Source organism: Epinephelus lanceolatus, chromosome 17 (assembly GCF_041903045.1).
Source record: "Epinephelus lanceolatus isolate andai-2023 chromosome 17, ASM4190304v1, whole genome shotgun sequence".
Lineage (NCBI taxonomy): Eukaryota > Metazoa > Chordata > Actinopteri > Perciformes > Serranidae > Epinephelus > Epinephelus lanceolatus.
In genome coordinates, this window is record NC_135750.1 from 18,894,989 (window position 1) to 18,910,029 (window position 15,041).

General features: G+C 41.4%; 1 protein-coding gene across 1 annotated transcript in view; it reads right to left on the bottom strand.

Annotated features, from left to right (window-relative positions):
- LOC117248417 (protocadherin-15-like) overlaps positions 1–15,041 on the bottom strand; it is a 335,851-nt gene that overhangs the window by 224,312 nt on the left and 96,498 nt on the right. Inside the window, exon 3 of the mRNA XM_033613476.2 lies at positions 6,777–6,895. Coding sequence (XP_033469367.2) covers positions 6,777–6,867 — 91 coding nt within the window. The 5' untranslated portion in view covers positions 6,868–6,895. The remainder of the gene's footprint in view (positions 1–6,776; positions 6,896–15,041) is intronic.

Sequence of the window (15,041 nt, forward strand, 5' to 3'; positions counted from 1 at the left end):
ACATTTCATATCTCAGACGTACATAATGTACGGCTGCCCCCTAACAGTCAACCAGAGAAGTCATTAGTCGGCAAGATATCATTGGTTGCTTCATCGCAGAAAACAAACACACAAACAAAAAATGTGAAACTCTATTAGGAGCTGCACCTTGTCAAAATAAATCAAACCTATATGACTGGACCATGTGGGAATTTAATTTGAAAAGACAGACACAGGAAGTGGTCACGCTCAGCAGTCAGACAGGAGTCATGTTAATTTCCAGGGCTGGTACCTGTGGTTATTCCACAGGCTAGTTAATAACATGTTGGGCAGGAAATCCAAAGTGTGGGATCATTTTGAGAAGGTGAAGGATGAACCCAAGGTGATATGTAAACTCATCTTCATTGGTCAACTACAAACATGACGTATCATTAACAGGTGGCTCGCTCAGTGTCTGACGTGCACTTGTAGATAAAATATAGGCCTATATTAAACGTGCAATATGTAATTTTCTGCTGCTAGGGGTCTCAAACCAAAACAATAACAGAAGACGGAGTTGGATGATGTCACGAAGTAGCGTGGGATCATGGGAGTTGTAGTCATATAACAGATACAGATCTGATGTTCCTCACTCCGTGAATTTACTGGCATCAGCTCAGCATTACAGAAACCTATCGTTAGATGTTGTGGTTAGCCAGCCGCCGCTCCGCTGCGGAGGCCGCTGGCCGGAGCGCTGGTGCCCCGGCGGGCAGCAGTGCTTGCAATACACTGGTGGAAATGATTAATATTTTGATAACATCAGCCAGATGTTTGCTTACCTGTCTAGTAGAACACACGTGAGGTCAGCGTCGAATTGTAGTCCTGGATTTTCACGAAGCTCTCCCCATCTCGGAAAGGCCACACCAATATTTATCCTTGATTTAGCTCTCTTCTTATCCCAAATTCTTCTGGGATCGCTTGGTTGACCTGTACGTTTCCGTTTTACCGGCTTGTTTACCGGGAAAGCTTCGGTGTCAGAAGGTGCAGCAACCGTCAGTGCATAATCATGATCCATGACGAGTTAACTTAGCCTAGCAACAGTAACGTTCATTCTCTGACGTCTCATCCGGTCTGCTTCTTCTTCTTCTCCTTCATTTAATGGCTATGGTAACTGGAGTTAAGTCGCCATTGCGACCTAATGACACGGTCCGTAACTTTTATTAATTAATATTTCATATATATCTGGGTTTGAAAAATTGTTGGAAGCATTTCTGATAATCAAAGTACACAACTAAACAAAATATATAATATTGGTTTAGTCGTTTTTAGACATTTTTATGAGGAAAAACTACATATTATACCTTTAATGAAGGTTCATCAGTACGGTTTTGTATTTCTCTGTAATGTAGCACAGTGTTAACAATGTTACTGATGCTATTCTTTCTCAGGCTCTGAACTCAAACCATTGTGTTGCCCCGCCCAAAATATATCATTTCATAATTAAATTGATATAATGCGGACCTGCCGATGCTGGACCTGTTTATATGAGTCAGCTGTAACTGTCACTGCGAGTAGAAACTTTGTTCACTTACACACCAGAGAATTATAAAGTAACATTGGGCCTCTTGATCAAAAAAAGTTTTTGTATTGCACCAAAGCTCCCCCCCAGTCTAATTCTAATTCTGTGGGAAACACTGACTCAAGATAGGAATACCCTAGCCTGTGTCACAACCCTGCGCTCTGAACCACACTGACCTCCTCTGACTGACTAGTGTGTGGTACATAAATTTAGTTGTTACTACAGAAAAACATTGCCAGGGAACAAAATCCAGGCACCAATTATATTTTTCCAGTAGGCGATTTGTTAATTTAATCTAATGTCAAACTTGCGTTATGATTCAGTGCTTCAGTGCCATATAAAAAAAATTATTTTCTGTGCCCCCAGTGCAGATTTGAGTGAGTGTGTTTGCTCAAAACATGCTCTGTGCTGTGTCTCATAGCGGAGCTTCACACTGTTGTCTCACATCTTGTCTCCTGTGTGTGTGTATATTACACTCATTTGAGTCACAATGCTTATTAGGATGCACATGGTGGAGTAGCATTATACTTGATGATTTAAGGCATGCAATTGGTATGTGAGTTTTCTGGGCTACTAAACCAGTCAAAGAAATGCTTTGTCCAAATGTAATAGTTCTCAAAAATGTATTGGTTATAGGTCTGGGTATGGGCCTGGGTTATGAAGAGGAATAGCAGATTAAAAGGGGGGATGCATTTTGGTTATTTAGCAAACAAGGGGGATGGCGTCCCCCCTTGTGCGTCTCCCAGAATAGCATGAGACATAAGGCATAAGCCTATAGCATATGTCCATAGCATTTACAGTCTATAGGCATGACCCACTCTATTCTGCTTTAGTCTGCCTCCCTGATTAGCTTACCCTGACATTCTTAGCCTAACCCTAACCAATCTTACTCCCCTCGCCTGAACATAAGCAATCCAATCAACGAATGCAATAAGTGCCAGCCTAACAGAGAGCGAGAAAGGTGGGTCATGCCTTCGCTATCCTAGGAAACAAATATTTGCTACTGTTAGTTACGCTTTTTGGTAAGCGGGGCTTAGCTTGAGGCAAAACAATTCTCCACAGGCATTAGCCAGCGCTAGCTAGAAAGTTCTGTTGACTAGTTCTAGACAATGTAGGAAGATGATGCAAGTGGTGCGTTCAGAAATACTCATTCCAAGTACTGGAGCACACTCTGGCACAAACTGGACTGTTCATTTATTCAGAGCGCTGTCTGAATGTACCATTCGGTTATTCAGAGCACCGCATTCTCTGAGCGGCAGAGCGTACTATTCGCACTGTGTCAAGGGAGACGGAGCAGCAGAGTGGCAAGCGGAGTGAACGTGTGATTAACTTAATTTTTCTTTAATTCATGCAGAAATACAATGCTCTGTTTCTTCTACCAACAGGGCTCTCACTCACTCAATTTCTGAATGCGCCATGTCAGGTCACTCACTCTGCGGGACTGCGAGTGTTACTTGAATAAGTAGAAACTGAGTAACGGGACCAGACTGGCCGACCCGTATGCTCTCACTCAGTGGTTGGATAACTTGACAGGACTGCTGAAGGTGGGATGGCCGGCTTTGTGTTTGATTACTATGCCAATCTTACAAAGGAGGACGACACTTGAACGGTTTCCTCCAGTTTGTTTTGCTATCGAAGCTAACGTTAGCTAATGCACTAAAAAGTTAGCGTAACAAAGAAATCCAATATTCCTCTTAATACCTCCCCAATTTCTTATTAGGTGGACATGATAACCCTTAATACACATAATGTTTTTCATCTGCATTTTTGATGATTGCCTTTGTCCAGTCCTTTCGTCTTATCACACTTAACCATAGTTGTTTATGTCCTTGATGACGGGCAGTGGCGACTAGCATGTGTTCAAATTTAAGTTTTGAGCCATGACTCCTATTCCAGCACCCAATAACACAACATGACAACATTTTTAGACTCCCATGTAGCCTTCAGCCCTGTAGTGGCGAGTCGAATCTTGCCTCAAGCTAACAAAGTAATGTCATGTGACGTTGGCCCTAATAGGGTCTATATAAACATCATTTCTAGGAGACAGGGTTGGAATTAAAAACTGAGTAAAAGGTAAGGAGGAAACCTGTACCTATAGCTGCAAAGCAGAACATGTGTGTAAGTACAATGTAAAAAAAAAAAAAAAAAAATAGGTAATGTGTTTTCATTAAACCGACAACATTAAAAACGTATTAGACAAGTATTGTAATAATATGTCCTGTGATAAATAAATGAAAAACACCTCTGTATACTAACGCCCTTGCAAGCTGTAAAAGAAATTACCTACAAACTCATATTCCATAGGGCTGCTCTTGAGTTTCACAGCTGTTATGTTTTGGGTCAATAGCTTCCTCCCTCCACACAACAACACTTATCTATTAATGCGGTCAGAGCCTGGGAGGGACACTTCATCCAAAAAGGAAACCACAAGGCACTCGTTCACCTTCAGATGATCAGTCAGTCAGAAAGCAAGTCATCTCTCCACTCAAATGATATCATACAAACCCATGAAGTGAACCTCTCCAAATAAATTCTTAATTCAAATGACAGTAAGCAGAGATTATACTCTTATTGAGAAATGCTTTTAACATTAGTGAGCTTGTCAAGGAAGGCAGGGAAGCAGGAAAGGGATGAAAAGAAAGAAGGAAATGGGGTTGGGATCTTAAAATTGACCTGAATTATGTGTAATATTGCCACACGGGGGGAAGTGAAGCAAGTCTCTGTGCATGTGCAGCCTCCCCTAAGCGCTATCTTTAAAGACCTGCCAATCTTATACAGCTGAAATTCACTTTTAACTGGCATCTGCTACAAAGTCAGCGAGTTGAGACTATAAATGTGAAGATTCCCTCAGTAATGTGGGAACTTAAACATGAAAGTACAAGGAGAATCCTCTTAGCACGATCAGCGAACTGTGCAGGAAGAAAGCTGGATTTACGCCCTCTCTTTAAATAATGTCTTTTGAAAAAAAAAAAAAACATTATGTAAATTTGAACGGGAGGATGGGAAGGATATTGAAAGCAAACTTATTTGCACTAAAACATACCGCACAACATTTAGAGCTCACCTGAGAGCAACGTCTCTACAGTCCTCCTCCACTTTAATGAAATGAAACTTTTCTCCAACTCTTGTTTTAAGTTCTACAACAATGTACTGACTAAGAGGTCAAGTGTGTAGGATTTAGGGGCATCCGTTTGCAGAAATAGAATATAGTATTCAAAACTATGTTTGAATGAGTGTAGGATCACCTGAAAATAGGAATAGTTTTTGGTTACCTATGGCGCTGCCGATATCTATAGAAGGAGCGGGACCTCTTCAACCATGTTGCTCTACAGTAGCCAATAATGGACAAATGAAACACTGGCCATACATGTTTTCAGTTCTGTCACCTTACCACTGGACGCCACTAAATTCTACACACTAGACCTTTAAACAAGATCACATATTTGGACTGTGATGACAAACAATAATCCTCAATACCCATTATCACATCATGCATTATTTGCATGGGCGGATTATGAGACAATGGGCCCCTGGGCACAGGTATACACAGGGCCCCACCACCTGTCACCACCAGAACACACGGACTTTGTGGTGGTTGTGTGTGTGCTTTTAGTCATTAGGCATCATTTTGTGGTTTTGTGCTTCTCTGCGGTTGTTTTGTGTCTCTCTTTAGTAAATTTGTCTGTTTGTGGTTGTTTGCCCATTTGTGTAGGTATTTTTTGTCTCTGTGCATATTCTTTGCATCTCTTTGAGGTCATTTTAGCCCAATTTCCACCAAACACTTTCGGTATGGTACCTTTGGAACCCAAAGTAACCCTTCAGACATGGTACCTAGACCTTAGCATTTCCACTGCAAACAGTACTGTTTAATGTGGGCGGGGTTGTTGTCACTCACTGTATTTCCTCCTTTATCAGTCTGCACCTCATTTATCATCCACAGAACGAAGTTGCATGCTGACCTTTTCAGAACAAAATAAAAACAGGCTGCAGTGAGAATCTCTCTTGATGGGATATTTAAAAATAGTGGGTTTGTGCATGTAGTCCTTTTCAGGCAAGCTCAGGGGTTTAGTGACAATAGTGACAATTCGGATGTATGCAGTTCACATAATCTGGTTAATATATATTTTTACATGCTTGAGGATCCACTCATTACTAAAAGTATCCAAGAGAGACAATAAAAACTAAAAAGTAATTGTCAAAGTTGTCACATTCAAATTTAAGGTGTGCTGATGGAGTCACATCGTTGTCAACTCCACCTTAAGATTTGCCGGCGGTGGGCCCAGTCAATCGGGTTATTTTTTCTCAGATTATAGCTGCTGTAAAAGGCAGAAAAACATCCTTTTATTTTATAGGTATAGTTAAAAATGTATGTAAAACTCTCCACAGTATGAACACTGGTTACACGAGCCTCAAAACCAGCCACAACTCAGCCCTGAGCAGAGTGACCATATGCAATTGACCAGTCCGCAGACTGCAGTGTTCACACCTCCACCTTTTAGTACCAGATCTGTGTGCTAGGTACCCCAACAGAGGGGGGACCAAGAATGGGGATGGTACAGAACAGTTCCATTGGTACCATCCACAACTTTTTACAGTGTAAACTGAAAGAATGCATACCAAACTGAACTGAACCGCACTGCTTGGTGGAAACGAGGCTTTTGAGTCTCCTGGTCAGTACGTGTTAATTTGAGGGACATTTTGCAAATGAACGCCAGGGGACCCCCTCACTTTGGGCCCCTGGGCCTGTGCCCATAAGGCCCGTTCAGTAATCCATCCATGATCATTTGCAATAACAGATGGATTTAGCTGAGTGGCAGGAAATACATATTCGTACTATGAATGAATTTTCAGGCAGCATTCACACCTAAAGACTTGAACAGATGGAGAGACTTTATAGACCTATAATATAAAATATGCAATAAAATGAATAACCATACTTAACAAGTGAAGACCTTCGAGCTGGAAAATCATTTTTAAATATTTTAAAAGAGTTTTACATCCAGTCTTAGCAAGAGTTTGTGAAATTCTTCAACTGCTCCGCACCTCAGTTTGGCACATAGTTTATCAGTAACAACAGTATTATTCTGTTGTACAAAGGCTTTTCCACCATACCGGTCCTCTGACAGTAAAAAGAAACATTGCCTTTTCCACATTACGACTTTCCTCTTGGCAGTGCAGCTACAGTTAACTGAAAAAGGGGAGGCCTGAGGGTGTTGGCCACAGCGCTGGCTGCTCATACCTTCTGTGTCCCGGCCCCAGCTGTGGGTTAGCAAAGAGAGGATTGCCATTCCTGTCCCCAGCCATCTGACGAGCCACCACCCCCGTCGCATCTTCTGTCAAGCCTTATTGCCTGCCCACCTGGACAAAAAAAAACAGGAGAGACGATATTTTCATTCATGTCTCAGCGAGCCAGCCCTCATGCACGCACAGCTGTCAACAACACACACATGCACATCCACTTACAGCTTTATCATTAGGTTAATATTCTCAAAGAACACATTAATCTCACAAACCAATTTTGCTTAAAGTAAATAACATAATCCACTGGATCATCTGAATCAGTCTAAATGTATGCAATCCTTTCTGGATTACTCCAAAAATTGACTGGATTTTGTAAAACGCAGCAATGCTTTGATTTATCATACATGTACACTTGAATGGAATTACAGACATTATTTAATCTGTATCATCTCATGCGCTAGGCAGTATATCAAAAATTCACTGTAAACAATGTGTTTTATTTTAGGTGAAATCTTTCCTGACTTTTCTTCGGAGGATTCACAGCAAGTAGCACTAACTTTCCCCCTCCCTAAACCTAAGAGCCCAGACACACCAAGCTGACAGTCGGCTGTCAATCAACGCCAGGCTGTCACCCTGGTTTTTTGTGGTGTGTCCCACACTGTTGGCACTAGTCGGCCGTTATCAGCTCTTTTTCGGCCGATTCAGCTTGGTGAATCTGCGTCAGAGCCAGTGATGCCTATCACCAAATAAAATTGCTCTGTTTGGCATTTTAGCTCAGCGCAGGAAGGGAAACAAAAGTGAGGAAAGTAAACAAATGACAAACGTCAGTAAGGTGTCATTTTTAAACAAACTTGTTATATTAGCTAAGATAATTTTTTTTAGCCATTGAGCTCCCTAGCAGAGACAGATTGTTTGGCCGGTTGATTTTTTTTTTACTTGTGTCATGCACTCTTACATGTGTCCAACCCTCATGGGTTTACAAGCCACCATTACAATGACATTGCAGCAACATTCAAAAATACACGTTATTTAACTTTTCAGTCCAGAATCAAAATACTCTGCCTTCTATCCCAGGCTGGCAAAAAAAAAATCAGCCACAAAAAGGTTCCCTTTCTGAAACAATACTTAACTTTTCATGATCATCCAATCAAAAGAAATCAACATAGATAGAGGCCATTTTACTGAAAAGTACATTCCTCATGTCTTCATATACAGGACAGTAACACAAGAAGTGATCATTCTTAACTTCTCAACTAAATCATACAACAAACAAATTCTGTCCTCCTCTGAGGTGACGTTAAACCTTCCAGTCTCTAAGGCTAATGGTAATGTTCAGCGGTTTTGTCTTTTATTAAGATTATACTTCACTTATTACACGGCTCTATTAAATGCTGTATTCTGATTGGTCAGTCGTGGCATTCAGAGGTCTGATATTACTGTGTAATGACCGTTGCTATGTAGCCCAGCATTGCTAGGGACGCTGCCCTGACAACAGTTACTTTTTTATCGGGCTAACGTAGCTGTTACCACTTCAAAATAATAATTTACAAGACACAAAGATGGAGTATTTTCATGATATAACTTTTAACATATTTGGTGAGCATGAAAATCTTGAGTCATGGTTACTGGCTGAAGATGAGAAGAATGCCGGAGAAGAGGGATGCTCAGAGGCGCACGGAAAGAGAGGAGACACAAGATTGTGGATGACAGGGAGGTTGATCGTTGATCTTGATTCCCTGTAGCTATTGTAGCGCAGATTCAGCCGTTGCTGGCAGTTTTTTTTTTCTCTCCTCCCGATTTAATTTATAAATCAATAAAAATCGTTTAATTAATCAATATTCTGTCTCAAATTATTTATTTAACTGATAATTAGCCGTGTAATAAGCGGGATAATGTATAATGAGCCGGGGAATACTGGGAAAATAACTCCCGACAGGGGAATAGACCCTGACGCGCAGCTCATTATACATTATCCCTTACATAAAGTTCAACACTGTAGCTCTTCTTTATGAGACAGTAAGTTCGTAATTTTGGTTTATACCATTTGTCAACGGACTGTTTTTCTCTAAACATGTTAAACATTTCACTCCTAATCTCCTAAATATCACAAAGTAACCTGTTCTTGAAAATAAATGACAAGTTTTTCAAATAAAGTAATGACTGTAACCGTATTGTTCACTAGTGCACAATATCGTTTGTTCTTTCAACATGGGGTTGCATTGTTAATGTGCTGAGTAACTAGCATCCCACATCTGTCCTTCAGTTTCACCTTTTGAATGGCAAATAGACTGCTACATCGAGTTATTTCCTCTCACACAAGTGCAGAATGTACATGCTAGTTAGCCACTGGCTGTAGCCTGTGCAGTGTGCCCAAGTGCAACTTTCTGTCCGAGAAACAGGCAACATGGGGCGACTCAACAGTAGGCCTTCATCGCCACTAAGTTTTAGATGTCAGTTTGGTGTGTCTGCTCCTTAACAGACAATGCATGAGTGTTTGATGTTCCACCAATGACAGCATAATCACTCTCGGGTGGTGCACTCGGTTGAATACTGAGCACCCCTTTTCTCAATCAGTCTGTGTTGTTACCCACTACAGACACGCACACACATGACAAGACTAGTGTTGCGGTTCCAGATAGGCAGCCAACAAATGAATGTGCTACCTAATAAATCCACTAACACATCTGCATCTGCTGGGAAACCTGACTGAATTGTGCGTGCATAAGGACTGGAACGACACTAGTGTGCTTTATTTTGGTGGAATATGTGTAAATACAAACATGGATTAACATACTCAGAATGATGGATTATGCTGAAAGTAATGTTAGAGAAGCTTATACAAAAGTTTTCATACTTTATTTACAGCCTTAATCCATTTCAACCCCAATCAATTTTAAATGACCCCAGCCTCCATTCTCAAACTACTGCACTACAAGGCTGTGAACATTTTACCCATGCAAGATGAAGTTGATCTCAGGTGGAATTTAAACACCGCACAAAGAAAACACCCTCATCAGAAGTTATTACCTTGTATCAACAAATGCACAAGCCATCGGCACAAAAGAATCCGCCAGAGCAAACTGCAGCACAGACACTGTACTGTATCAGCTCCATACATTATGATGGTGCCTGACAGACAGGATTTACAGTTAATACTGCTATTCAGGCACTAGTGGAAATCACTAGCAAAGCAGGTGGGTGCAGTTTGTATGTTGAGCTCTTTCGTGCATTGCACACACAAATCCATAGCACACAGCCTCCTCTCTGAGCTGGGGGAAAGCAAGGTGTCAGTTGGAGGAATAGAGGGGTTTCTTTGCTTCTGTCTGTCTGAGCTATTTGATGTCACACCTTCCTCACAAGGCTTATTCTCAGAGCAGGCGATAAGCTGTGAAATCAGCTTTCATAGCATATGCTAAAGGGACGGGAGAAGACTCACAAGCATCAACACTATCATATCAAAGCGTGTTGGACAAAATCGGAAATCTCTGACTCATACTATCAGCACTTCTTCATTTGTCTGAGAGAATCCTCCTCTGTTTATCACACACTTTCTCTTTCACACACGTCGTACAGTAGCTACAATGTATGCTTTCTTACAAATCTGTGCCGACGTAAACACCAAAACAAATTCTACGCCACTGAACCCAACGCACCCAAACAGCAGACATCTTGCACAAACAGTCTGTGGACAGCAGGAGACAGCTGTGTTCTCTTCTCTTACAGTGCAACAAGAGCGATTTCACACTGGTTTCCTATTCTCTCACTGCCTTCTCATCTCTCCGGCTCCCAGTGGTGTTCCCTTTTGAAGCAGATTTGATTTCCCACATTCATACATCTATCTTTCTTAAGAGGGCTGAGTAAGATCGCTTTGATCCCTTTCACATGAGAAAACTCAGACCTGCACAGCCCGCCACCCTGAAGAGGGAAGTCATTTCTTTCCACAGCTTCCTCCAAATCTCCTCTTGGTTGACATGGGAACGCTGTATCTCATTTACATAGGCTAACAACGGTGTTCCTTCAAACTTAATGAACAGGGAAACTGGGGAGATTGCGGACTGAGTGCTGAAGGAAAAATGGCTCCAGTACTCAGTGTCCAACGCAGCTCTCTGATAGCGGCCCATGAGTAACATCATAAAGAGATATCCATATTTTCAGCAGCAATACAACGCTTTCATGAAGCTCTTAGCGCAACAGTTCAGTTCCACTCTGCTGTATCTTAATGCATATCATGTTACCACAAGTGCTTCTGTGGGAGAAAAGGAATGCTGGCATATATGTTTATACAGTATCTCTGCCATCATATCTCTTTGTTGAAGGGGGAAAAGTGATTAAACTTCTGATGCAGGGGGCGGACAAGGCAGAGCAGACAGTGTTTAAGGTAGGGTGGGGAGAGGTGAATGAAGCAATCACAGTTATGGATTACACAGAGAGTCAAGATACAGTTCTTTATCCCCTAAGTGCAGGGGTTTTGCGCTCCCTGGAAGAAAAAAAGAAAAAAAAAAACAGCTTGTCTCTCTCTTTCTTCCTCTGTCTGTGTTCCTTCGATCGCCTCTCATCCGGCATCGAGTTCTTTTTCCACCTCTTCCTGTTCAGGTTCTTTGGTGTTGACAGACTGTCAGAGATGTCTCGATAACAGAAATCACAACTTTTTGTTAACACTTAAAGGCCAAACACGTTACCACAGCAGGCAACAAACTGTTATTAATAGTATACTCCTCCTAAGCCAGTAAAAATTAGATCTTTTCATTAATGGTACAGTAATTACCACTGAACACACTGGAACATCACTGAGGGTTTGGTCATGAGTTTGGTAAACAAAAAACATACGAATCAATTGCTAATTTTTACTTGTCATTTACATCTTGCAGAAGATTTACCATAGCCTGACATCCCAAGACAGATTTGCAAAAGCGAGGTAATCTGGAAACTCTCCAAAGGGTGTTACCAATGGCTGCAGAACAAAATGGCCCTTGCTGCTATCAGACAGGCCTATAACCAGTCGGAGCAATGAAACCTGATGTGGCGTGGAGCAGCAGACAAATGTAAACAGACTACAGCATGCAGAGATAAGCTGGGATGGTGTAGCATCAATATTTATGTGAAAGAGCATTGCTGTTTTTCAGAATAGTACTTCAACAGAAAGCTACACATCAGCTGCAGCCATCTTGGCTGCTTTCGAAAATGCCTCAATGGCGCTCTTCTTTCCTAAGCTAGGTTTATACTAACCATAGAGTCCCTGGCACGAGGGTGCATGAGGCAAAATGACATCAAGCATGACGCTCTGCAAGTGAGTCATCGTCTGAAACCTGCCCCGTATTAGATAACCCATTGTCATTGGCCCAGCCTTGGCAAGGTTGGCTTAAAATCTGTATGAATGTAACCGGTGGACTTTAGTCTGTGTTGTGTTGATATGAAGAGGCCCAGATCATGGATATCTTTGGAGGCAATCTCTGTTTACTCCTTACAACTGACAACAAGAAGTAAAAACAAAATCCTACATCAATTACGACCATATAAACTCAAACCCCTACACAAATTAAGTGACACAGGAATATGTTAGCATATTATACAATAGGTTTAGGCTAAAAATGAACTTATAAACATAGCTTAACAGCACTTACACACGGAAATTACTTCAAGAGCAATGTTCCTCACCTCTCCCATGGAGTACAACAGCAAAAGGGCAGAGAAAAGGCAGGACACCCCCTTTATAGGTGACGTAGGGGTACAGAAACTGTGTATCAAGTGTTCCACATATTGACTATGGAGGCCTGAGCGTGTCAGTTAAGAACAACTGAAATAAATTTTGTATAATTATAATACTTAATATTATAAATGTACTTAGTTACACATATTTGTATAAATGACGCTGTTACATCAACAGTCATGGGCAGAACTCGCAGTTTTGGCTGGCTCTCAGGTTAGACTGAAAAAAAAAATGCAAAAGATCTTTTCATTTCACAATCACGTCAATATACCATCCAAACATGACTTTGTTTTCTGGGAAGCTATGTTAAAAGTTGACAAATATATAACAAAACTGTCACTGTTGCCTTTTTTGAGTGTTTGGAGCAGCTCCCAAAGAGGTGTGAAAACTACTCAAAAGTGGAAACTCTGGTCTTTCAATTCATTAAACTGTGAGCCAGTCGACTAATAAAAGGAAGAGTTGTTATCTCAGGTGTTATTGAGGTGCTCCACTGTATGTGTCATCACACCCGAGGATGCTTCTGACAGCAGAGCGCCGTGACTAGCTGGGTTCTGTCCACACGCCCATTTCTCTGCTGATGCAGTGCTATTATAGTCTCTGAGGTGAAAAGACTGGCTTTGACTCACCACGCTGAATGAAGTCAGTGAGAGATAATTACGTGTATGCCTTTTAAACTTTTAATTTTCCTTTCGCTGGTTTGTCATTTTAAAACGTTAAAGTTATGTTTCAATTTAGAGATCTGTGAATCCATATTGACAAAATAATTAAGTTAAACACTGAAAAATATAACAAGGACCCACAGGCAGTGCAGAGACATTTTGTAAGATAAATACTAAAGGGCTAAAAAGTCTGCACAGCCTGGACCTCTAAATAATAAGCAGCACAATGTTCCTTTCATGTGTAGACTGTATGAAACCTGGTAGTGCTGCTTTGATGCCATGAATCGTTTTGTCTGTGTTATGTCAAAATAAAGTCCATTCACTTCTACAGAACGAGGAACTGAGACGGTTGGCCACTCGAGCAGTGAAGTAATGACACCTCACTGCTGTTTTCCAGCTGTTAAGTGGAGGTGTGGAGGCTGCTCCTCTTTGATAACTGACAGTGGAGGATTTTTGAGTGGGTCACACCACTGTCTCTTAAATATGTAACAGCGCAGTCAACCACTGAAGCAGAACAAAATGGACCAGAGGCAGAAAAGACACATTTCACTGACATAATCTGAGTGATGTGCCGATCCAAAAATCTCTTATCTTGACTGTTACATATTTCACCACGGTCTAAATACAAGTGCTGGGCTGCATGATTGAATCATTATCGCTGTATTTACACGGGTATTTACAGACAGATATACATCGTAATGCAGCAAATGTTTGAAAATCACATTAAGCAATCAAACAATGCTTAAAGGAAAGAACTGTGTGCCATTATGTGTTTAGTCTTTATAGACCTTTTTAGGGCCGATGTCACAGTGACGCCAGTTTGTTAGCTGGAGGCAAAACACGACTCGCCACCACAGGGCTGTAGGCTACACAGGAGTCTGAAAGTGTCGTCTTGCTGAGTTACTTGGAGCCAGAGTAGAAGGAGTCATGGCTCAAAACGTGCGATGAGACGAAAGGACTGGACGGAGGCAATGATCAAAAATGCTCACATGTGCAGCGCACACTTCGTATCAGGTATGGGAAAAAGTTATATGAAATAAGGGTTATCATGTCCACCTAATCAGACAGTGGGAAAGAGATTTCTCTACAACGCTAACTTTTTAGTGCATTAGCTAACATTAGCTTCGATAGCAAAACAAACCAGAGGAAACTGTTCAAGTATCGTCCTCCTTTGTAAGATTGGCAAAGTAATCAACCACAAAGCCATCCCACCTTCAGTCCTGCCGAATCATCCATCCACTGAGTGAGAGCATACAGGTCGGCCAGTCTGGTCCCGTTGGTCAGTGTTTACTTATTCAAGTAACACTCACAGTCCCAGAGAGCGAGTGACCTGACATGGTGTGTTCGTAAATTCAGTCTGATGCCCTACTCTAAAATAAGAGCGTTCAAAGAAACTGAGCTTTATATTTCTGTATGAATGAATGAATGGTTAAGCTGATCCCATGTTCACTCTGCTTGGTGCTCTGCTGCTCCGTCTCTACAGAGTGCCTGGAGTGCGGTCTGCCACTCCAATAGAGCGGTGCTTTGGATAACCAACATTCATACAGCGCTCAGAATTTACAAATGGTCCAGTTTGTGCCAGAGTGCACTCCAGAACTTGGAATGAGTATTTCTGAATGCACCACTCTCAACATCTTCCTCCACTGCCAAAAACAAGCCAACAGAACGTGCTAGCTAGCGCTGGCTAATGTCTGTGGGAAATTGTTTTGCCTCCAGCTGGGGTTTAGCTTAGCCCACCAAAAAAAGGTCATACTGTTTACTAACAGTAAAAGGGTCTCTGTGTAAAACAAAAACTTCAATAACTAATTTTGGTACTTTTAATCACAGTTTGCTCAAAATCATTAATTCAAACTTCAGAACTTTGTAAAGTAACATCAAGATAAGATCCTATCAACAC